Source organism: Malus sylvestris, chromosome 1 (assembly GCF_916048215.2).
Source record: "Malus sylvestris chromosome 1, drMalSylv7.2, whole genome shotgun sequence".
NCBI classification, from domain to species: Eukaryota; Viridiplantae; Streptophyta; class Magnoliopsida; order Rosales; family Rosaceae; genus Malus; species Malus sylvestris.
The window spans coordinates 18,714,361-18,740,042 of record NC_062260.1 but is presented as its reverse complement, the minus strand read 5'-3'; the positions used below and the strand labels follow the sequence as shown (position 1 = coordinate 18,740,042).

At 37.9% G+C, this 25,682-nt stretch overlaps 2 protein-coding genes across 2 annotated transcripts in view; both read right to left on the bottom strand.

The window, feature by feature from the left end:
• Positions 1–25,682, bottom strand: part of LOC126622595 (receptor kinase-like protein Xa21) — a 28,876-nt gene that overhangs the window by 582 nt on the left and 2,612 nt on the right. The window contains exons 2-3 of the mRNA XM_050291371.1: positions 796–1,058; positions 69–675 (exon numbers count right to left, since the gene is read on the bottom strand). Of these exons, the coding sequence (XP_050147328.1) occupies positions 69–675; positions 796–1,058 (870 nt within the window). The remainder of the gene's footprint in view (positions 1–68; positions 676–795; positions 1,059–25,682) is intronic.
• LOC126622562 (pentatricopeptide repeat-containing protein At4g01570-like) overlaps positions 9,883–25,682 on the bottom strand; it is a 34,231-nt gene continuing 18,431 nt past the window's right edge. Inside the window, exon 2 of the mRNA XM_050291350.1 lies at positions 9,883–10,003. The gene's annotated coding sequence lies outside the window, so the exon portion shown is untranslated. The remainder of the gene's footprint in view (positions 10,004–25,682) is intronic.

Here is a 25,682-nt window from a genome sequence, read left to right as displayed (position 1 = left end):
TACATAAAAAAAATCTGAATGATAGATGAATACTGAAAAAAAGGGAAAAGAAAGTGAGTACGTTTTACCTGGAGGAGTATAACCGATTGTTCCTTTAACTCCGATGGAGCTTGACTGATTACCAAAACCATCTTCAAGAGTTCTTGGAAGGAATCTCGCCAACCCAAAGTCACCTACATGTCCAATCATATCATTGTCGAGAAGAACATTGCTGGGTTTGAGGTCACAATGAACTATTGGCACATGACACTGATGATGGAGATAATCCAATGCCATTGCAACATCTATCGCAATGTTCAACCTCTGCGAAAAAGTTAAGCTCCTTGGCCTCTGATTCGTATCAATACTTGTCTGAGCTGGATGCAACCATTCTTCTAAGCTCCCATTCACCATGAACTCGTAAATTAAGGCCTTGAAATCAGAACCACGATAGTCAAATCCGGAGCATGCAGAAAGTACCTTCACAAGGTTACGGTGTCTAATATTTTTCAAAGCCTCACACTCAGCAATGAAACTTTTGGCAGCTCCGTGTCGATCGAGGTTGAGTACCTTGATAGCAATTGTTGTTTCACATTGATCAAGTAATCCTTTATAAACTGACCCAAAACTTCCCATACCAATCAAATTGGCAGAAGAGAATCCATCAGTAGCTTTAAGAAGATTTTGGTAAGACACCTTAGGAAATTTTTCAGAATCACTCGAAGGATCCTCCTTTTTTTTCCTCCGGAAGCAACAAAGGTACAAAACGGCAAATGAAAAAAAGGCTCCAGAAAGCCCACAAAGGAGAGAGATTACCAGTTTCAAGGTTAGGCTCAACCCCCTTTTGCTGGAATGTCGAAATTCGCATTTTGGCAATTGAAACTCTGGTATGCCCCCACAAAGCTTTGTATTCCCTTGGACTGATGTGGCAGTTGCATTCCGAAAAATACCTTCCATTGGTACCATGCCCTCTAAATTGTTATAAGACAGATTCAAAGATTGCAGAAATGGAAAATTCTCCAAGAATTTTGGAATTGTCCCTGACAAGTTATTGCGAGCGAGAGATAAGGTTTCAATACCTCTTAGTGAACTCAACTCTGATGGAATTGTCCCTTGGAAGAAGTTTTCTTGCAAGTAAAGAAACTGTATGGTTTTACAACTTCCAAGACTTGCAGGAATTTCACCAGACAACAGGTTTCCAGAAACATCAAAATGCTCTAGATTTATCAGTTGTCCGACTTCCATGGGAAGAAAGCCAGTCAAATGGTTTCGAGAAAAATCCAAATGAACATATGAAGACTGACGAATTAATTTTGGGGGTATGATACCAATGAAATTGTTACCACCAAGAGTTAAGTTCAACAAATTGGGACACTGAGATAAAGTTGAAGGGATGGTGCCCTGAAGGTTGTTATCCTCGAGATGCAGATCAGCTAATCGACTTAAATTTCCAAAAGATGATGGAACATTCCCAGAGAGCAAGTTGTTTTGCATATATACTTCGTATAATTTGGGAAGCCTTCCTATTTCAGGGGGGATGAGACCTGAAAACTGGTTGCCAGACAGCGATAAGCCTTCCAGGTTATGCAGATTTTCCATCGCATTCGGGATACTACCAAACAAACTATTATAGTCTGCAGTGAAAATTACAAGTGAAGAAGACAGGTTGGATAAGCATTGAGGCAACGTGCCCCCAAAGTTGTTTGAATCAATTTGCAAGTATTGTAAACCAGTGGCATTAGTCAAATCACAAAGAAAGCTCAAATCATCACCAATTCCCCCACTTCGGAGATGGTTCGAAACAATATCAAACCACCCAAGCTTGTGTAAATTTTTCAAAGAGGGGACTCCTCCATGCAGTTGGTTTCCGCCTATTTGTAGCGTAGACAGATTTGAGGCATTAGATATTGAAACAGGTATAGTTCCACTAAATTGGTTATGATCGATGGCAAAAATTTGGAGTCTTGGACAGGAATTGCCCAAGTTTGAAGGAAAAGTGCCTCGGAGGTTGTAATTAGATCCCACAGCAAAGGTTTCAAGAGAAGAGACATTGAAAATTGAGGGAGGGATCATACCAGACAAGTAATTTACATCCAATCCAAGAAAATAAAAATTGGTCAGTCGACCAAAGATATCTGGAATACTGCCACTTAAACTATTAGAAACTGCACCAAATGCTTCAAGAGATGATATGTTGCTAAAAGAGTAAGGGATACTTCCTGTATGGTGGTTGTGTTCAATAATGAATTCTATTAGCTTTGACAAGGTGCCAAGCTCTTTAGGGATACTACCTTCTAACAAATTGTTGTCAAGATATATGTAGTTGAGTTCAGAGCAACCTGATAAATTAGCGGGAATTTCTCCACTCAGTGAGTTATTATACAATGCCAAAAGTTGCAGCCTGCGCAGACGGCCAATTTCTGGAGGGATTTCATGGCTGAAGCTGTTGTTTGAGAGAGTAAACACTCTGAGGAAACTCAAATTTCCAACATGTGGCGGTATGGAGCCTCCAAGCTTCAAGGACCTCAGCCTCAATATTGTGATCCTCTTGTGGCGGTGACCACAGGTAACACCGTGCCATTGGCAAAAATGGATTGTTTCGTTCCACGAACTCATGACTCCAAAAGGGTCTGTAGTTATCCTAGCCTTGAATTCAAGCAAGGCTAGTTTATCTGTCTCGTTTGATCCGGCGAGGGCCAAACTAAGACATGAGTTAAGAACAATCGCATGCATGCACAAATATGGGAAGAAGAGAAGTGGTGAAATGAACTTGTAATTCCCCATGGTATCAGTTTTGTGTGAAACTTGGTTTGGGTTAGCTGCGGTAGTCTAGCAGCTTGAGCAGAACCCAATTTATAAGAATTCTTGAGACCTAAATATAGGGAGGCGATTCACCCTTTACTTATAGCCATTATATTGAATAAATCAAACGAAAACAGTATATATGATTAAACATGATGCGTATGATGCTAAAAAGAGTGCCTAAATATATATAGACTACTGGCTAAGAAAGCATTAATCGAATTCCTAGACTAAAAGAGTTGACTAGTGTAGAGCTAAGATGGATCTCAAATCTATCATTATCCCAACATTTTTCTTCGCCCACTTTCTCACGGCAGAATATTGCATATTAGTGGGGCATAGTTTCATAGGAAAGTCGTCTTTATTTAGATGGTCTGACATTTTATGTCACGTATGCTCTCTTTCATTGATAGTAGTTCAATAAAACAGTACTTGTCTATTCATTCTTTTCAAATGAATTTGTCTTGGCATAAGAACTCTCTTTCAGCTTTCGTCGTGGTGAAAAACGAATCTGGTTTCTCTCCATATCTACTCTATCCTAATCTTTACCTATTCTTATACTAAGATCAAGCCAACTAAGGAACATACAAGTTTTCCTTTCTAAAAAGAAATCAATAAGAGACAAAATTATCGAAATCTTACATGAGAATCTGATATGCGTTCCAGATTCTGATAACATATACTGCAGGAAGTACAAGCTTGAATTCACCCTGTGCCAAATTCGTTTTGCTTTTGGATTCCAATTACTACAATTTTTCCATGTTCCGAGCGTAAGCAAAAACAGAATGAAGCGGGATTGAAGAAACCTAACTATCGTATGGAGAACCTAATAGCAACATCGCTTAAGAGTTCCAATGGCTGCACTATGCCCGGTTTTTACCTCTTTTCCCTTCTTAATTTCAGAGTTTGTCAGCCCAAATATTTGCTTTTAAGAGTAAAAAAATTTATAAACTACTATGAAGTAACCACAGGATGTACATAAATGGTTGAGATTAAAAGGTTAGGTAAGATTAGGAGAAAAGCCGAATCTGCTGGAAAATAGTATCAAAACAAGTTTGCAGTTTTTGTGTACGCATTTAAGTTTCCAGTCTGCTACATAGTTCTGCTATTACACGGAAAGTTCTCACAATTTCAGTTCAAAATATTTCTGCTTTTACTTCATGTTTAATTTTTTTTTTTTTTAATAAAAGGTAGAATCGAAAGAGAGAATGAGGCAAGAAACATCTGTTAGGGATTCTTAGCTATAATTCATTTTATTGAGAGACTTCTAGTTATCTAGATAGTTTATGACGAAGCATTGTAGTTTTAATTGGGTTGGGTTAGAAAACTGATAAGGAAACGAAGCTAGAATCCAAGGCACGTTCTTCTTAATGGAAATAGTGAAAGCAGGATGCATTAACATAAAAGAAGAAAACTAATACGCAGTAGTAACATTATCATTCAAATTTTTGCATAAATCACTACCAGAATCAAATAATCTACCTTCTAGCTTAACAAAGCTCAATTATATTTCTGAGTTTTGGAAGAAAAACAAATATTGAGTTACGTTACATTCTAACCGTTTAGTAGGTACTGACCTGGAGTTTCACCTCTAGAAATGACCTAAGCTGAGCATGACATGATTATAGGTCGAAAAGGCACCTCAACACACGACTACACTTTTGGCCTTCAAATTTTCATTTAGCATTTATGAGCCAAAAGTCATAGCAGGTTGAACTACAGTTGAATTGAAGTGTACAATTCTTATCAAGGTCAGTCATCCTTATTGCGCACCATGGATGCCTTCTGGTACCTCATTTTCTCAATCTCCTTGCCCAGAAAATCTAAAGTCGTGTCAATAACATGGTTCGGGGTGCAGCCTGATTTGAGCATCATTATCAAAAACATATATTAGTGTTTGATTTTCTGGTAGATTCAATGGAACAGTAAAATGCACACACACACAGAGAGCAGAGCTTTCTTCAAGATTTCAGTGTATTCAACTTGTTCTTAAGCAAAGAGCTCAACAAGCATGATTTAACGTTGGAGGAGTAAGAAACAACTTTACTCTCTCACAACATTACAAGTCCATCACAACCATTCATTTCTAAGTCATCATGTAAGATGCTTGCACATGTCATGAGCTATGACTCATTCTAATCTAATCTAATCTAAATACCAATTGGAATATGATCCAAAGGTTTACATTAGATCCTACACTTTGTTATAATGAAACTACCACAGCAAATACATTTATACTCCAATACTCCCTTCTAAATGTTTTGCTGATTTCACACCAAGAGCAGTTCTCAAGTATTCGAATCGATCCTTAGGAAGAGCCTTGGTAAAGATGTCTGCCAATTGCTCCTCTGTGCTGCAATAATGCAGTTCAATTGTCCCGTCTTGAATGGCATCTCTTATGAAATGATACCTCCGATTAATATGCCTGGTTTTATGATGAAACACTGGATTCTTAGACATGGCTATGGCAGAAGTGTTGTCACACAACAGAGGTGTAGCCTCCACTTGCTCTTCTCCAAAATCAGATAAAACAAACCTCAACCACATTGCTTGTGTTGTAGCTTCTGCAGCACTTACATACTCGGCCTCTGCAGTAGATAAAGCCACACTGCATTGTTTAACAGAAGCCCAAGAAAACACTCCTGAACCTAAACTAAATGCATAGCCTGAGGTGCTCTTCATGTCATCCAAGCTTCCTGCCCAATCACTATCACAGTAGCCTATCAACACAGCAGTTTTTCCTTTCACATATTCGATTCCAAAATCCAATGTGCCTTGCACATATCTCAAGACTCTTTTAGCTGTCCCCATGTGTTTCCTAGTGGGTTTGTGCATGAACCTTGCCAGCAAACATGATGCATACATTAGATCAGGTCTAGTAGCTGTCAGGTATAACAGACTACCAACCACTGTCCTGTACAAACTTTCATCAGCATCCTCACTTCCATCTTCCTTAGATAACTTGTCATCAACTACAAGTGGTGTTTTTACTGCTTTACATTCTTTCAATCCAAATTTCTCAAGTAGTGACTTGGCATATTTCTTCTGATGAATAAATATACTCTTATCTGTTTGAATTATGCCCAGACCAAGGAAGTGATGTAACAATCCCAGATCTGACATCTCATATTGCTTCATCATATCCTTCTTAAATTCTTGAATCATTTCATCAGAATTCCCTGTGTAGATAATGTCATCTACATACAGAGATACAATAAGCACACCTGCATCACTGAACTTTGTATACAAAGTAGCTTCACTTTGACTTTTCTCAAAACCAGATCGATTGAAATAATTGTCTATCTCATCATACTAAGCTATGGGAGCTTGTTTCAGACCGTATAAAGCCTTTTTCAACTTGTAGACCTTATCTTCTTGTCCTTGAACTTCAAATCCCTGTGGTTGATCCACATATACTTCCTCATGCAGTGTACCATTTAGGAATGCAGACTTAACATCCAATTGAAACAACTTCCATTCCTTTTGAGCTGCTAATGCAATTAGAGTTCTAATGGTGTCAAGCCTTGCCACAGGTGCAAAGGTCTCGTTGAAGTCCACTCCGGGCTTTTGAGAATAACCCTTAGCCACTAGCCGTGCCTTGTTCTTCTGCACTGAACCATCCAGATTAAGTTTTGTTTTGTAAACCCATTTTACACCAATTACAGGTTTATCAAATGGCCTTTTGACCAACTCCCATGTGTCATTCTTTTCGATCATCTCAATCTCTGTGGACATAGCTTTTCTCCAAGCCTCATCTCCTGATGCTTCTTCAAAACATTCAGGTTCTATCACACAGAAATTGCACCTTTCATAAACTTCATTTAAGCTTCTGAACCTTAATGGAGTATGATCATACATTTGTGAACTGGTATGATCCATTTTCTCTTCTTGTCTTGAAGAAGAAGCAATAACTTGCTCATGTTGTTCCTGTAGTAATTCTGTGCATTCAAATACTGCATCATCTTCAACAGTTTCAGCCTCATTCTCTTTGCTTCCATCAACATCACTTGGAACTGAGATGGACATAGTCTTCTTATTACCAGATTTCCAATCCCAACAAGAGTTCTCATCAAAGATTACATCTCTAGAAATAACAACCTTGTTAGTTTTAGGATTGAACAACCTGTAACCCTTTTCACACGTTCCATAGCCAAGGAATATGCACATTACACTTGTTGCATCCAGTTTCTGCCTTATCTGTGATGGAACCTGTGCATAACATAAGGATCCAAACACTTTTAAGTGTTTTACTCCAGGCTTTCTTCCACTGTAAGCTTCAAATGGAGTCTTCTTATGCAACACCTTGGTAGGACATCTATTGAGAATGTAGACTGCAGTGTTAACTGCTTCTGCCCAAAATTCAAATGGAATCCCTTTCTCCAACATCATGCATTTAGCCATTTCTACAATGGTCCTATTTCTTCTCTCAGCAACACCATTCTGTTGAGGAGAATAGGCCACTGTGAGTTGTCTTTCTAGGCCAAGATCCTCACAATACTGAGAGAATTCCAGAGAAGTATACTCCCATCCCCTGTCACTCCTTAATTTCTTCACTTTGAATCCACTTTGTAATTCAACAGTTGCCTTGAACCTTTTAAATATGCCAAATGCTTCAGACTTGTTTCTCAGAAAATAGACCCATCCCATTCTGGTACAATCGTCTGTGAAAGTGATGAAATACTTGTTTCCAGCTTTGGTAAGTGTTTGCATTGGTCCACATATATCAGTATGTATTAACTCCAATGGTAGTGCAGCTCTCCAATTTGTTTCTTTAGGAAAAGCATCTCTAGAATGCTTTCCAATAGCACATCCCTCACATACTGTGAAATTCATTCTGAGCTCAGGTAAACCAGTCACCATGTCCTGCTCTTGAAGTTGCATGAGAGCTTTCATATTTAGATGCCCGAGTCTTCTATGCCATATCTCAGCTGCTTGTTTAACACCTGCCCTCATAGCCATTTGTATTCCTGGTTGCAACTTCAAAGGAAAGCTTCGATTTCCCTTCATAGGAATTTTAACAACCAGATTAGAGCATGTAAAGTCTTCATAAATTCTGACTTCAATTCCCCCAAACACAAGATAATATCCATGCTCCATCATTTGTCCCACGCTCAATAGATTCTCCTTTAAACCAGGTACTAACATGATCTCCTTGATGTACCGTTTGCCTTGATTAGTTGCAACCATTAACTCTCCTTTTCCAACTACATTAACCAACTCCCCTGTGCCCATCTCAACTTTGGCAATAACACTTCTATCAATGTTCTCCAGTAAATCTTCTCTTCCTGTCATGTGATTACTGCAGCCACTATCAACATACCAAACATCTTCTCCCTTCTTCACTGCAGCAGCCATACACACATAGAACATGGTTGGATTGTTCTCCACTTGTTTGACATAATTGGCCTGTTGAGTAACCTTCTTTGACCTGCAATCCTTAACAAAATGCCCTGGCTTATCACAGTTATGGCACCTTGGTTTTCCCTTAAACCAACACTCTCCAAAATGAAGTTTATCACAGTACTTACAAGCATTCTTGACATTATCAGAAGGTCCAGTAAATTTTCCTTGATGATGCACAGATTTGTTATCCCATTTCTTACTCTTTGTCTGCCAGTTCTTTGTGGGTTTAAAACTTTGATTGCCATTGTAATTGTTCTTCCTGGGAGCTATACTTAAACTAGCAAAGGCTTTTTCAGTACTATTTTCAGAGTGTCTCTCAATTCTTTGCTCAAACCCTTTTAGAGTGGCAACTACATCCTGCACATCAACTGTCTCCAAATCCCGTGTATTCTCAATCACAGCTACAATACTATCATAGGATCTAGGAAGACTAATCAATAATTTCTGCACTATTCTTTGATTTCCAATACTCTCACCATAACTTTTCATTTGCGTAATGAGATCAAACAAACGCACAAGATACACAGAAAATAATTCATGTTCACCCATTCGTGTATATTCAAAATCACGTCTTAAGCTTTGAAGTTTCACAGATCTCACCTGTTTATCTCCAATAAACTCTTGCTTCAGTATATCCCAGGCCTCTTTTGCTGTTTCCAGAATAGCGATTCGTGGGAAAATTTCATCGGACACAGAACCTTGAATAATCCCGAGAGCCTTAGCATCCTTGATCATGTTCTCCTTCAGCCGCTTTAGCTCAGCAGCAGTGAGTTCTTCGTCTTCTTTCTTCACTGGAGGATTATACCCCATTTCAACCATATCCCACAGATCGTGAGATCTGAAAATAGTCTTCATCTTTATCTGCCAGAAATCAAAGTTTTCCCCATTGAAAATCGGTGCTCGAAGATCAGCACCACTCGATCCAGCCATATTAGACTTGTTATCGAGTTACCCAGTGATTTTCAGATTGTTCTTCAATCGCAGCAAACTCGATTCTCTGTCGAGTTCCTTAGCTGCAACCCTTGTCACAGATTCACGCCCAAATTGAGATCCAACCTGGCTCTGAGGCCATATTAGTGTTTGATTTTCTGGTAGATTCAATGGAACAGTAAAATGCACACACACACAGAGAGCAGAGCTTTCTTCAAGATTTCAGTGTATTCAACTTGTTCTTAAGCAAAGAGCTCAACAAGCATGATTTAACGTTGGAGGAGTAAGAAACAACTTTACTCTCTCACAACATTACAAGTCCATCACAACCATTCATTTCTAAGTCATCATGTAAGATGCTTGCACATGTCATGAGCTATGACTCATTCTAATCTAATCTAATCTAAATACCAATTGGAATATGATCCAAAGGTTTACATTAGATCCTACACTTTGTTATAATGAAACTACCACAGCAAATACATTTATACTCCAATACTTTGCTATGAACTTCAATAAGTGTATTAAAAGTGACAACATCAGCATTTATTCCACTACTCTTCATCTGCTCAAAGAGCTTGTTTACTTCATCAATCCTGCTAGCCTTCCCTAGTGCATTAATCAAATTTGCATAAATCACTACCAGAATCAAATAATCTACCTTCTAGCTTAACAAAGCTCAATTATATTTCTGAGTTTTGGAAGAAAAACAAATATTGAGTTACGTTACATTCTAACCGTTTAGTAGGTACTGACCTGGAGTTTCACCTCTAGAAATGACCTAAGCTGAGCATGACATGATTATAGGTCGAAAAGGCACCTCAACACACGACTACACTTTTGGCCTTCAAATTTTCATTTAACATTTATGAGCCAAAAGTCATAGCAGGTTGAACTACAGTTGAATTGAAGTGTACAATTCTTATCAAGGTCAGTCATCCTTATTGCGCACCATGGATGCCTTCTGGTACCTCATTTTCTCAATCTCCTTGCCCAGAAAATCTAAAGTCGTGTCAATAACATGGTTCGGGGTGCAGCCTGATTTGAGCATCATTATCAAAAGCATATATGCATCTTTTAGCCGACCTGCTTTGCTATGAACTTCAATAAGTGTATTAAAAGTGACAACATCAGCATTTATTCCACTACTCTTCATCTGCTCAAAGAGCTTGTTTACTTCATCAATCCTGCTAGCCTTCCCTAGTGCATTAATCAAGGTGTTGTACATAACCACTTCAAGATAACCACCCTGCTTACTTTCCTGGATCTCCCATGTATCTGGAAACGATACTGATTGCTTGAGCTATGTCGGGACCTTTACATACCATTGCATACATAAGGCAGCCCACGACATTAGCATAAGGCACCTTCTCTATTACTTGTTGCTTTTCCTCGGACTTAGGACACTGTTGCCCACTTAACCTGAAGTGAGTCGCCAAAAGAGTTGAAACTACCTTTGCTTCTTACATGTTGAACTTCTCAAGAACCTTATGAATATACTTGGCTTGTGATATCCAGATCCTTCCAGCGATCCTATCTTTCTGAATTTCCATGCCAAGGATCTTTTGCGTAGCACCTAGATCCTTCATGTCAAACTCCTCGCTCAACATCTTATTCAAATCTTGAATTCTAGACTTGTCTTAACAAGTAATTAGCATGTCATCCACATATAGCAATAGCAATATGATCATCCCATCTTGGAACACATGATAGTAAATGCAACAGTCATATAAACATCTTCTAAAATTGATTTTCAGCATGAAGGAATCAAACCTCTTGTACCACTGCCTTGGAAACTGTTTCAGGCCATACAAGGACTTCCTTAACTGACATACTAGGTTATCTTTCCCAAATTCAACAAACCCTTCTGGTTGAGCCATGAAAATCGTCTCCTCTAGTTCCCCATGAAGAAACGTTGTCTTCACATCCATTTGCTCAATCTTCATGTCATGTTGAGCTGTCATTGCTAAAAGCAATTTGATAGAAGTATGCTTGACTGCAGGTGAAAAGATCTCATCATAATCCACCCCTTCCTTTTGTGAGTACCCACTTAGCCACGAGCCTTGCTTTGAATCTCACGTCATCTTGTTCATGCAGTCCTTCATTTTTCCTAAATACCCATTTGCATCCAACTAGCTTTCTGTCTTTGGGCTTAGGAACCAATTCCCAAACAAAGTTCTTGTAAAGAGACTCCATTTCTTATGTCATAGCACTTATCCAACTATCTTGCTCATCACTTGCTATAGCTTCTCGATAAGTTGTCGGATCTCCTTGACTAATGTTAAGAGCATAATTAACTTTGTCTTGGTCAAACCCAAACCTGTCCAGTTTCTTCTTGTTTCGATTAGGTTTGTCTAGTGCTATGCATCTCTAGAATGCAAGTGGATTGTTGGTTGGAGTTCGAACCTTTTGGGATGTCTGGCGGATTAGAGTGCCTTCAATATGCCATGTTTCTTACTCCACCTGATTCCTAACTGGTGAACAATGCTGATGCTCTTTTTCTTCCTCAAAACCATCAGATTCGGCCTCTTGCTCGATTTGCTCCACCTGAGCTTCTTCTTCATTTGAACTGATTAACAGAATCTTTGTTGCTTCAATTTCAGCATCATCATTCTTCTCCCTACTACTCTCGACTTTATTAAGAGGCATGGTTGTCTCATCAAAGACAACATCGGCAGACAACCTTTTTCCTGTTGTTGATATCCCAAAGCCTAAAACCCTTAACTTCTTTCTTAAAACCTAAGAATATGCAATGTGTAGACTTCAGTTTGAGCTTGGACCATTCATCACTTGGAATATGTGCATAAGCACTACAGCCGAACACCCTGAGCTTGGAATAGTCCACTAGCTTCTCAGACCATACCTCTTATGCACTCTTAAAACCGAGAATTGTAGATGGTGATATGTTAATCAAATAACTTGCATGATTAACAACCTCTGCCCAAAAACTATCAGGCAATCCTGCATGAAATCGCATGCTCCTCTCTCCCACTTTGACGAGCCAAAAAACCTAACAGATTTTTCATTTTTTAAATCAACTAAAAAGAGCAAAAATTAAAATGAAATTAAAAAAAGTGAACCTGGTAGTCGTCGCCGCCACCGCCGATGAGGAGATTGAGGGGATTGATTTTAGTTTATCAGTTGAAAAGCTGGCTTTCTTCTTTCTTCTTCCCATTCAAGTTCTATTATGTGTCTTCTTGTTCCTTCAAAACACTACCAATAGTTCCAACCACTTGCCATTAGATCATAATCCAAATAATAACATAAAAGTCATAGGGAGCTGGAAAAAAACAAAAAAAATTCTATCACATCAAGTTCAAGTCTTCACTTACCACAAACTATTGTGTGCAAACTGGGCATTCATGTGGCTTCCCTTTCTCCAGCCAAAACCAAGCAACATCATGCTTATCCTTTGCTATTAAAATACAACAACAAAAAAACATCAAAATGATAGGAAATTAAAAAAGTGCAGTTAAAAACATGTAAAAGCATTATTACAAAAAAGATGTGTTTAGTCAAACACCTGGTCATGATCATATCCAGTTTTCCCTCTAGTAGATAAGTTCGGTCAAAATTTGAAAACGTCCAGTTTTCCTGTATCTTATCCCCATTGATGGAAACACCCGGTAACAAAACACCCAAATATTACCTCCCACCTACCATGCAATGCATAATACAATCAGTATCCTATAAATACCAAAAAAATGCCTACGAATAACCATATCGGCATTCAAATTCCAGCAAGAAACACAATCGAAAAACAGAAATTTTTCAGAGACCAAGTCTTCCACCTAACATGCAAATTACATAGAAAGAAATTTGATTTCAGAAAAAGTGAAAAGGCTTACACAAATAGAAAAACGTATTTGAGAGGTGGTCATGGCGCCTGCATTCAACCAAAGACAGTTCAAACAGGAATTAAACAGCCAAATTATGGGTATATTCAAGACTCTTTAAAGTACTACAAATATTTTCAAGATACATTTAACTTGTACCAATTTTAAAAGATAGGTACTCATTGGCACAATATCTTGCCAATATGGCAAAATATATCATGCAACAATTGGTATGCAATCAAAACCCAACTTTGAACTTCAAAACCCAAAATATCTCACTATAATCCACTCCAACTCTCTCAAATTTCACTATAAATCCATTACCACTCTCACCCGATTCTTACAAACAAATTACACTCAATTTTGATACAGAACCAGACAAAGAAAACCAAGCACAAATCTTGAGGCGAAATGGGACACAGATCGTTTACAGAGCAGGAGGTTATGAGAACACATAATCAAAGCTTAAAGTTGTTTTTCAAAGCTAGTTATAGAATACTGTAGTGTAATCAACTCCTCTGTATATGGCATCAAAAAAGGATTTTTCCTGCATACTGTCATTTAAATAATAAAAGTGGCAACTTTCTGCTTCCCAAGTAATTTCTTTTTCGGTACAAAGGAATTAACATCCTAAGACATGGATGATTGTGCTTGGTTAAAAACTCTCATCCTTTGCTTCTTTAAAGCTCAAAACTTTCACATCCAATCGATCAAATAAGCCTTGTATTTAATACCCTTTTGGAGTTTGATCTTTAAGTCGTTAAATTTTTATTTATTTTTGGTCTGATTTGAATTTGTGGGTTTTGTCTCCCAATCTCTAAAGTATTTATAATTTTGTTCAGAAATCTCATAAATAAAAACCAAATGCTCGCATAATTCCTAGTCTCTCACAAAACCCCCAAAATCATGTACAGATAGACATACCGGGTATTGAGCAGCGTTTCACCTCTTTTTGACAGAACTCTTTCAATCAAACAATTTCACAACAAAAAACAACCCATAATTTTGGCACGCCCAGTGGGATATAGTTTGTAGTATTGTATACGAAGACGAACAAAGGATTGAACATTCAGGTGGAATGAAGAATTTGGGCAACCTCTTTGCCCGCCAAAAGTAGACATGATCACCCATAAGACTTTCCTTCACCACACGACCCTGGGATCATAGAAAGCCTAACCTTTTCTGAGAAGTCGGGTGAAAAGGTCACTAATGAAGATTTGCAAGCCACCATGATGCAAGTATTGAAAAGTTTGGAGAAGATTTCTCTAGAAACCAGACGAAAGGTTAGCAGGTTGTGTTCTTTAACAAGAATGCTACAAAGAAAGTTGGAGTTAGAATACTCCACGACAAAGATGGCTAAGCCAATGAAGGAGTCGTGGAGACGAGCCTAGAAAAAGAGCTAGCAGTTCCTTAGTTTCCCTTACTTGAAGAATTAAAGAACAAAGGAAAAAAGAAGGAAGGGGCTTAAACCAATCATCAAGAAGACCCTAATGTGGAGTTTCAAGAGATAGGCTTGCCTGATTTTCTCCCACCACCACCAAATGTTAAGAGGCAAATCGAGCAAGAAATACCAAAGATCGGTGCATCTAACTCGGTTGGAGAAAAAAGTGGGAAATGTTTATCCACTGCTGGGGGAAAACTTCATCATTACAGGCCACCACCATTAGCTAATAAAGGAGAATGAGAAGTTAGATGAAGGCAGCCTAACATACAGAGAGAAGCTTTCTTGGGCATTGACCATGGCCCGAAGTGGGGGACTTCTTATCCCCCACATAATAATATGGCCAATCAACAACTCAGGAATGATTTGGCAGAGTTAAGACGGATGGTGGTACATAATGCTCAACCTCAAGCCCGCCCGATGTTTAGAATAACATATCAGAAGCCTTATCCTGAGTATGTTGATGAGCAAAATATTTTCCTTCTCAATTTCAAAATGCCCACGTTCCCAACTTTCAGCAAAGAAGACTGTAATGTATCTTCCAGATATCACATTTTCAAATTTTTAAATCACTGTGTGGCGTTCGAGGACAACCCCAACTACAAAATGAGATTGTTTGGGAACTCGCTAGTGGGATTGGCTTCCCAATGGTGCTCTCTATTACCCCTTAATTCCATTGCTAACTGGGGACAAATGGAGATGTCTTTTCATGAGCAATTCTATAGGGTGGAACCTGAGATGACCATTAATGATTTGGTGGAAGTGAAGCAATATGAACATAAGTCCACAGAGGATTTTATGATGAGGTTTAGGAAGACCGAGATGAGATGCCAGTTCCCCATTAACCATGCTCAACTCATAGCCATTGCCCAGAAGGCTCTGAGACTACCTCTGAAGAACAAGGTTCAATGTCATCGCTCAACATGATCTCAGTAGCTACTGTATATGCTAATGCATTGTTGATGATCATCTCATTTCTACACCAAACATCATCCAAGCTAGCATAATGGACCGAAATCTCACGATTCTCGGGGGGTAGATTCGTCTCTTCAAGGACGCTTTCGTAATCTAGAATTTCGTTATGAGTTAAACAAAATAAGTAGGCAACAGTCGGATTCACGAAAGGCTCTTCAGGGGCCAGTTCCTTGGGTTTCCTCTTCTGGGGGTGTGAATCATTTGAACCAAGTGATATACCATGCTTGTGTGTAAGAGCAGATGATTAGCTAGCTACTAATGTACGTGGATCGGCCAAAGTGGCGTCCTAGGCCTCCACGAGGTAAGTTCGTTGTACATTTGGTACATCCATATTTGCAGGCACATTCGCAGCTGGAATTTGTGATATTGTCACTCGCACTATATCGGTGAAAGCATCTATCATGCTTTGAGCTATACCCTAAAGATCTAATATACGCTACATTTCAGTATCAAACTGAGCATTGCAAGAATCTAAATGAGACAAAGTGGGAGTCGTCCATGATAATTCACGTCATTCTTCATGAACGTTGACGTTCTTATCTCTCCCTAACGACAAGAATACTGTCTTTTAGAAATGATAATCCCCGAAACAAGCGTTAAACAGATCGTCTGTCAAAGGTTCTACGTAATGAATGATTGAAGGAGAATCATATTCGAAACAGATTCCCATTCTTCGTTGAGGCTCTATATCTGTACGTAAGAGCGGTGAAATCGGCACATAGACCATACAACAAAAAAACGCGTAGATGCAATATGTCGGGTTCGTATCTAGTAACCAACTAAAGGGTGCTATATGGTTGGGTTGCAACAGGCCTCAGGAGAACAATATGGCTGCGTACAATATTGCATGGCCCATTCAGCGATCGGGAGCTTGGTACATAGGACCAACGATCGAGCAATCATTTATAAGCGTTTAATGAATGCCTCTACCAGGCCATTCTGGGTGTGCACATGGGGTATTAGATGTTCAACTTCAACCCCAATCGACAGGCAATAGTCATCAAAAGTTTTAAATGTGAATTCTCTGGCATTGTCCAATCGAATAGATTTGATCGGATAATCAAGGTGAGCCCTGATCTTGATAACCTGAGCCAACAGCTTGAAGAATGCAACATTCTTTATGGACAACAAGCACACGTGTGATCAACTTGTGGAAGTGTCAACCAAAAAAAAAAAATATCTAAATGGTCAGCATGGAGGGTCAATCGGTCCACAAATGTCCCCTTGAATTCTTTATAGAAAAATAGGAGGATTCGAACGAATTTGTCATAAGAAGGCTTAATAATGAGATTTCCCATGGAGCAGGTTTGACATGTGATTCCTTGAATTACCTAAACTTCAGGTTAGTGGATGCCCGTGTGATGATTTGAGGATACGGCGCATCACTGTTCGTCCAGGGTGTCCCAAACGATCATGCCAAAGTGTAATTTCATGCCCGGTCCCAGAGGTATAGCCGGCCACATAGTGGCTTTCTATAGGATACATGGTTGTAGCATACAAACCACTCGGGATACGTTCCATCTTCTCCAGAATATGCTTCTAGCCATATTCGTAGAAAGTGATACGCATAGTTTCAACTTCATTTTCTACGTAGGTTTTAGTGTGGTAATTATTATCTCTAATGTCCTTGAAACTCAAAAATGTTCTTCCGAAACGTGGAGAATAGAGTGCCTCATCAATTATCAAAATTGTACCATTGGACAACATTATACGTGCCTTACCGTCTCCTTCAATCAGGTTGGATAGGCCTAAGAGGGTTGTTAGAGGTGCATTCTTAGGTATGAAGTTAGTGAAATAGATTTGTTCACGCAAAATGGTGTGTGTGGTTGCACTGTATGCCAGACAATTAACTTTCCCACTAATCATACATAAAAATAAAATTAATTTGAATCAGTCACATGTGTAAGACCCCGTATTTTAAAAGTAAATATTTGATATTATTATTATATACCATGTGCCTAGCTCCTATCAGTACTAGTCTTAATTATATTGGGAGAGAGAAATGCGTGATTAGTAAGCACTCTAGTGTGCTGATTTTACAAGGCTATTTACCTGGATGTGTCATCCTTTGCACACATGCAATTGACACCTTGCATAACTAGTGACTAAGATATTGATACTACAATAGGTGTTGCAAGAAAATTATTACCTTCATACACACATAGGAGTTTACGGATAGGACTTCATATATTTTATTGTATATTTTCCTTGGACCTCAAGTCTTGGAGCCGTTCTATTTCACTATAAATATGAGCTTTGCTCCATTGGTTTTGGAGCATAAAAAGAAGGAAACATGCAGAGCATGCATTACGTAGAGATTGGTGTGTGTGTGTGTGTGTGTATATATATGTGTGTGTGTGTTGTGCGTATATATTTATATATACGTTGGAGTGATAGCTTAGAAAGAAAAGAAAAAGGGAAAGCTAGTTTGAGGTGTGCGGAGATGTTAGTTGGGTTGTCTTGCCAAAGCTTGGATTATCGAGTTGAGTGGTTTATGTAATGTGTTTCAAAATATTCTTATTTTCTGATAAATGAAAACCACAAACTATCATGAGTTTTATCTATTTATAAATCTCTATCTATTTTAAGTCAAGCATGTTGGATTTGTTGAAGTACCTTTGGAATCATTAATATGGTGATATGTGGATTATTTGGATATGTTCATGAAGCACGAGAACTTTAGTGTTGCATTAATCCGAGGGATAAATGTAAACTGCACACGGGGACATTAGGGTTGAAAGGCCAGTAGGGGTCGCGTGGTGAGTTACAATTTATGAAGGATGTAATGAACACGTAAAGGGATGATTTGATATGAAATTACGTGGTTAAAGCTTTGATATTATTATTGTATTTTCTAGTGTGTGTAAAAAGGCATTGCTTGACTGACATATTACATATTCTACTCACTGAGCGACGGTGGTTGTTGCTCACCCCTCACCTATTATTTTACAGATGTTATTTGGCAAGACAGGTGTTAGAAGAGTTGAGGTTGTGATTGAGGAGAAGTTTAAGGATTTTAAGTTATTATTTTTGTACACCCTGTAAGGATTTTGGAGTTATTTTAATACGAAGAGTTTATTTTTCCAACCCATGTCAATTTCCTTTTATTTATTTCTACTTTTAACTCGCGTTTAAGATTCGGATTCGAGTTTTTATTACCGACTTCGGGTCCGGACGTGACAACATGCATAAAGGTTCTTAAAACAAATATCCATTCAAAATAATTCAAGTATTCAAGGATGATAATGAATAAAACTTAATATCCAAAAATAAATCACCAATAAATAATCCAAACATAAAGGAAAATTGTTCAAAATTAAACCAAAAACAAGGGGGGGGTTCGGCCACTAGGTGGAATTTGGCCCCATTATTCTAAAATTTAACTAGAAATCATTCATGTCTAAGATTTTAATCTTCCATAGGGGTGGTATCCTCCTGAAAGTCAGAAACCTCCATCTTGGTACTTTCCAGTTCATCCACTTGCACAAAGTTTGATTCAAACTTTTTACGACGAGAATGATATTCAGCTACAACCTTCTGGGGAGCTTGGCAAACACGGAACCAATGGTCATTTGAACCATAGTGATAGCACATGCTCGCATCTGTGGTTTCAGGTGTTTTGCCCTTATTCTTGAAGTTTGGAGCCTTGGGAGCGAGGTTAGGGCGCTTATGGGCTTGATTTCTTCCCTTAGATGGGCTTTGGCTCTGTTGACCTTGACGGGCTAGCTTCTGGCCACCTCTACCATTGGTGTTGGTTTGTGTTATAATGTGTTTCAGGCATAACAGTGGCCCCAGTAGGTCGAGCTTGATGATTTTTCATTAACAACTTATTCTGCTTTTCAGCGAAAAGTAAAACAGAGATCAAATCCGAAAACTTAGTGAACTTCTTAGCCCTATATTGTTGCTGCAGGACAATATTAGTAGCAGAGAAGGTCGAATAGGTCTTATCCAAGAGATATTCTTTGGTCAAGGTTTCGTTACAGAACTTGAGAAGTGATCAGATTCTACAAACTTCATAATTATATTCATTCACCGACTTAAAGTCTTGGAAGCGCAAGTGCTACCAGTTATGTCATGCTTTAGGCAAGAAGATGTCCTTTTGGTGATGAAAACGATTAGCCAAAGTGACCTAGAGTGCTTGTGGATCCTCCTCAGCAAGGTACTCAGTTTACAGTGCATCATGAATGTGTCTTTGAATCAAGATCATGGCAGTGGCTTTCTCAGCTTCGCCAATCGGGTTGTCCGTCTTGTCTTCAATGGTTGGATGCAAATTCTTTGCAGTGAGGTTAAGCTTCACATCTTGGACCCACTTGAGGTAGCTTCTTACATAGACCTCCAAAGCGGTGAAGTCGAATTCATTCAAATTCGACATATTCCTATCACAAAATAAATGGATAAGATGTCGTTAGTGTAATGGAGAAAAAAATCAATCCATTCACATAAGAGTAAAACATTCAGGTTTTAATAGACATGTATTGGTTTAAATTCGCATGAAAAAAAAAACTTCTGGTTTTCATGGGTGATGTTTTTAAGAAAAACTTCAGGTTTTCAAACAAGGCATGTTTCTAGAAACTTCATGTTTCAAAATAATTATGAACTTCAAGTTCATATGTCCCTGTAGACAAACACAAATATATATACAGAAATATGCAACAAGAAAATATGCAAATAGAACTTCACATCTATAATTATAATTAAATTAATTATTTGGACTTCGGGCCAAATTTAAGGTGTGGGTAAAAAAAATTATGAAATCCAAAGGCCTAAAAAAATAGGCATTTAAACTCAAGGCCTAAAATAATAGGCCAGAACCCACAGGTAGGCTGAGCAAATTGAGAACTGTGAGGTCCAGGCCCAAAAAACTGGGCTGGGGTTAGCCACAGGCAAATTAGTACCCAAAATAAATTTGGGCTGCAGGCCCAAGGCAGAAAAAAAGGGGTTGCAAGAAGGCCGGGCCCAAAGAATAGGCCCAAATAGAGCGCTGATCAAGTACGATGGAGAGCACGGATACCCCAACAAAGCTGGGATTCGGTGCGGCACAAACACACATACACTAGCAGAGGTTGTGATTCTGTGTGACGCAGCGCATAGGAAAGACAGCAAGAGCCCAGAAGAGCTCAACTGGTTTTCGGGCCGGGTTATCATCAAAGCCCAAAGGGTTAGTGATGTGGATCAAGGAGATAGGCACAAGCAAGCCCAACAAAAAGGTGTTGTGCGAGATGGACCAAAGGAATCTGAGGCTTGTTAGGGCTTAAGTTTGGATCTGCATGCCACGCCAGCAGCACTAGGTGTGGGGATTCATCGGAGATGGTCAACGGCCTCGCTTTAGGCAGAGTTCCATGGTCGATGCAAGACATGGTTCATTGGAAAACCAAAATTTGACAACGAAGGTTGAACCTCAACTTCAGGGGTAATGAGAACCGAAGGGATTCGAGTGAATCCTATGAAAAACTCACAAAATTCTTCTTGAAGTTCAAAGATCGTTGGTGAAAACGATGAGTTTTGTCCAAATCACACGATTGCCAGTCGTGTTTTCGTCCAAAAAATCTACATATGGGACCTGGGCTTCAGGCTGAGGGTTTCAGATGGGGGTGATGGTGCCTAAAATGCACCATTTGGTTCTGGGCTTACTGCCTTGTAATCCATGGCTAGGCTGGGCTTGCCAAGCCGATGAAGGCTACTAGCCTAGTGCTGGCGACTTGCACGACGGCGCTGCATGCAGCCGGCGATGTTAGGACTTTACAAATCTTTTTTTTTTCAGATTAATTCAACATATAATTTAATGCATGAGCATATATATGATGCAATTCATGGCAATATCAATTCACATAATTTGATAATTATGGATATAATGCATACACAATTTATGTAGAATCTAAAATTCGATAAAGTTGGGTCATGCATTATGGTGAATGTTCATGCTATCAGGAATGCAAAAATATCGAGATAAAAACCATTGTTTTGAAAGAACCTGATTGCGTGATGATATTGGTGAACTAGTTTGATGTAGAAAACTTCCACGTCAGATTCCTAAGCACAGCAGTAGGAACGTATTGATAACATGTTGTGACCTATATTTCACTGACAAGGAGAGGAGGCCGGCAACACAGAGAAAATACAGAGAGAGATGTGTTTGTAGGGTTGTGTAGAGGATGTGTTATTTCCCCTATACAGTGCCTTTATTTATAGTAAGAAGAGAGAGAATAAATCCTTCTCCTCCAAGGAATATAAGTCCTAATAGGAAAGAATAACAAAAATCAAATCTAATCTAGGATTTACACAATCACACTTAAATAAGAAGATTAAAACATGTTTATCATTTTTGTAAACAAATATAAAAAACAGACTAGGAATGCATTATGGAATACCTTGACTAAGAGGGTTGACTAGTGTAGAGCTAAGATGGACATCAACATCTATCATAATCCCAGTAGTTTTCTTCGCACTCTTTTCTCATAGCTCCAGTGACAGCCAAGCCTTTCACCGTTCTTACATGTGCTAACGCAAGCTATTTATAGAAAATGAGTTTAGAGCGTTTTATTTTCATAAACACTCATGAAAACAAAGGATCAATTTTTTAAGTAAATCATTTTTTTCTTAGATAGTCTAGCATGTTATGTTGTCACGTTGTCAAACTAAAACAGTGATTGTGCGTACTTAAATATTTGATCCAGTATGCCAAACCTACAAAACATTACTTTAATTTTGTACATTGCAAAATAGTAACTTTGATACTTTAATTTTCTAAATTGTTTTGTATCTAGCTAATTCCAACTTTCATTAGTGGAAGAAAAAATAAACCCCAATAATTCTCTTAGTGTTTGAAAATTTCTTGCACGGGTTGCTTCTTAAGTCAACCATTAACGAGCTAGTGCTTTTGGAAAATATTTTAGGGAACTTTAACGAAAAGCACCCGGTACTGTTTACTTTAACGAAAAACCACATTTTTACACTAAAAAGTCAATCCTGGTACTATTCACTTTACCCTTTATTTTGTCCTTATCATTAAAACTCAAAGTTTTCAAGCCCTTTTCATTAGTTTTCCTAATATTTTATGCGCCAGTCTTCGCCAATTACTTCGGCTAGCCCTCCCTTTCCCATTAATCATGGGTCCCTGTGTTTATAAGAATTTGGGTTATTCTCTATGTTGCTAATTGATTTTATGATGGAATCTCAACTTGCTTCAATAACCACTCGGCCCAGATTGTTATTTGGGCCTCTCCACCCATTTCACCCAATATAATCCAAGGGATGTTTATTTACACACCTTTTTAATTTATTTCGTTGTTAGTTATTTATTCATGTATTTGAAAAACGAAGCTAAAAGTAATAGTCCAAACAAACTTACTCGATAAAAAATTTAGACTAGGACATCCCAAGTCGATCCTCACAGATGAAACTAACTAAACAAGAAGGAGGAGTATCAAAATAGAAATTACCTAAATATAAATCAAGAGTATAAGTCGTTAAATTGTTTGCCACAAAGTTCTTTTCTCTATAGACATGTCGAAGTTCGCATTGCCAAGGTCCTAAAAGCAATTATTGGCAAGCCAAAACAAGGGAACCAAAAGGATGATTATTGTCAGCAGCTGTAACACCAAATGAACCGTAACTGCAGAGTCTCACATGTGCCCAAGTAAGCCCAAGTAAAGACCCCATGTTATCTCTTCTTTCTCTTCCTTATTTCCAACTTTCTCGATTCATAACCTTCTCTATTCTAAACAAATAAACTTTCATTCTTACTTTTAAACCTTATTGGATGGTTGCGTTAACTTTGTACTCAATAAGAGTTCGGATCATTAGGGGAAAGGAACATAAAGTAAGCCTTCTGTATCATGGTTTTCCCCTCTCCTTTGAATCTAATCCTAATACTTTGATATTTCATAGATAAGACCTTGCAGGAGTCAAGACCAAATGGGTCTGCTCTAGAACATACAAGTTTTCCTTTCAAAAAAGAAATAAATAAGAGACAAAATTAACGAAATCTTACATGAGAATCTAATATGCCTTCCAGATTCTGATAACATATAAGTACGATCTTGAATTCACCCTACGCCAAATTCGTATTGCTTTTGAATTCCAAATAGCACATTTTTTCTGTGTTCTGAGGTTAAACAAGAAGAATGAATCGGCATTGAAGAAACCTAACTATCGTCTGGAGAACCTAATAGCATCATCGTTTAGAGTTCCAATGGCTGCACTATGGCCGATTTTACCTCTTTTCCTTTATTAATTTCAGAATTTCACCCCAAATAATTGCTTTTAAGAGAAAAAAAAATTATAAACTACAATGAAAAAAAAATTATAAACTACTATGAAGTAACCATAGGATGTACATGAATGGTTGAGATTAAAAGGTTGGTAAGATTAGGAGAAAAGCCGAATATGCTGGAAAATAGTATCAAAAGCAGTTTGCAGTTTTCTAAAGTCCCACGATATCTGTTTCGTGTCAAACTTTAGTTTGGGTAAGCTGTGGTTGTCTAGCATCTTGAAAATAACCCAATTTGTAAGCATGCATCTTGACTTCAATGTAGGTGGGTGATTTCCACACTCTTTATTTCTAGCCATCAGACTACATATATAAAACAAAAATAATAAACATAATTAAATATTAGTGTGTGAGAGGCTAAAAATGGTGTGTATTTATCATTTTTCTAAACAAAAATAAAAAACTGACAAGGAAAGCATTAGTGGAATTCCTTGACTAAGAGGATTGGCTAGTGTGGAGATAAGATGGATATCAACATCTATCATAATCCCACTAGTTTTCTTCACACTCTTTTCTCAGCAAATTCTTGCATGTGTCATAACTCTGGTGACAGCCAAGTCTTTCTCTATTCTTACATGTGCTAACGCAAGTTTTATATAGAAAAAGAGTTTGAAGCGTTTTATTTTCTTAAACACTCAAGAAAAAAAAAATATCGGTTTTGTAAGTAAATCATTTTTTTTAGATAATCTAGCATATTTATGTTGTAACGTTGTCAACTAAAACATTGTGCACACTTAAATGTTTGATCCAGCATGCCAAGCCTACAAAACTATTACTTTAATTTTGTACATTGCAAAATAGTAACTTTGATATTATCTTTCTAAATAGTTTTGTATCTAATTCCAACTTTCATTAGTGGAAGAAAAAATAAACCCCAATAATTCTCCTAGTGTTGGAAAATTTCCTGCACGGGTTGCTTTTTAAGTCAGCCATTAACGAGCTAGTGCTTTTGGAAAATATTTTCTGCGCCACTCTTTGTCAATTAATCTAGCCTGCCTTCCCTGTCGCATTAATCAAGGGTGCATGTGCTTATAAGAATTTGGGCTATTCTCTATGTTGCAAATTGATTTTATGATGAAATCTCAACTTGCTTCAATAACCACCTAGCTTCATAAACACCCAAGAAAAGAAAAAAAAAAGATCAATTTTGTAAGTAAATTATCTGGTTTTTAGATAGTCTAGAATGATATGTTGTCACGTTGTCAAACTAAAACATTGATTGTTCGCACTTAAATGTTTGATCCAGTATGCCAAGCCTACAAAACATTACTTTAATTTTGTACATTGCAAAATAGTAACTTTGATATTATCTTTCTAAATAGTTTTGTATCTAATTCCAACTTTCATTAGTGGAAGAAAAAATAAACCCCAATAATTCTCCTAGTGTTGGAAAATTTCCTGCACGGGTTGCTTTTTAAGTCAGCCATTAATGAGCTAGTGCTTTTGGAAAATATTTTCTGCGCCACTCTTTGTCAATTAATCCGACCAGCCTTCCTTGTCGCATTAATCAAGGGTGCATGTGCTTAAAAGAATTTGGGCTATTTTCTTTGTTGTTAATTGATTTTATGATGAGATCTCAATTTGCTTCAATAACCACCCGGCTTCATAAACACCCAAGAAGAAAAAAAAGGGATCGATTTTGTAAGTAAATCATCTGTTTTTTAGATAGTCTAGTATGTTATATTGTCAAGTTGTCAAACTAAAACAGTGATTGTGCGCACTTAAATGTTTGATCCAGTATGCCAAGCCTACAAAACATTACTTTAATTTTGTACATTGCAAAATAGTAACTTTGATATTGTCTTTCTAAATAGTTTTGTATCTAATTCCAATTTTCATTGGTGGAAGAAAAAATAAACCCCAATAGTTCTCTTAGTGTTGGAAAATTTCTTGTACGGGTTGCTTTTTAAGTCAACCATTAACGAGGTAGTGCTTTTGGAAAGCATTTTCTGCGCCACTCTTCTTCAATTAATCCGGCTAGCTTTCCCTGTCACATTGATCAAGTGTGCATGTGCTAATAAGAATTTGGGCAATTCTCAACGATGCT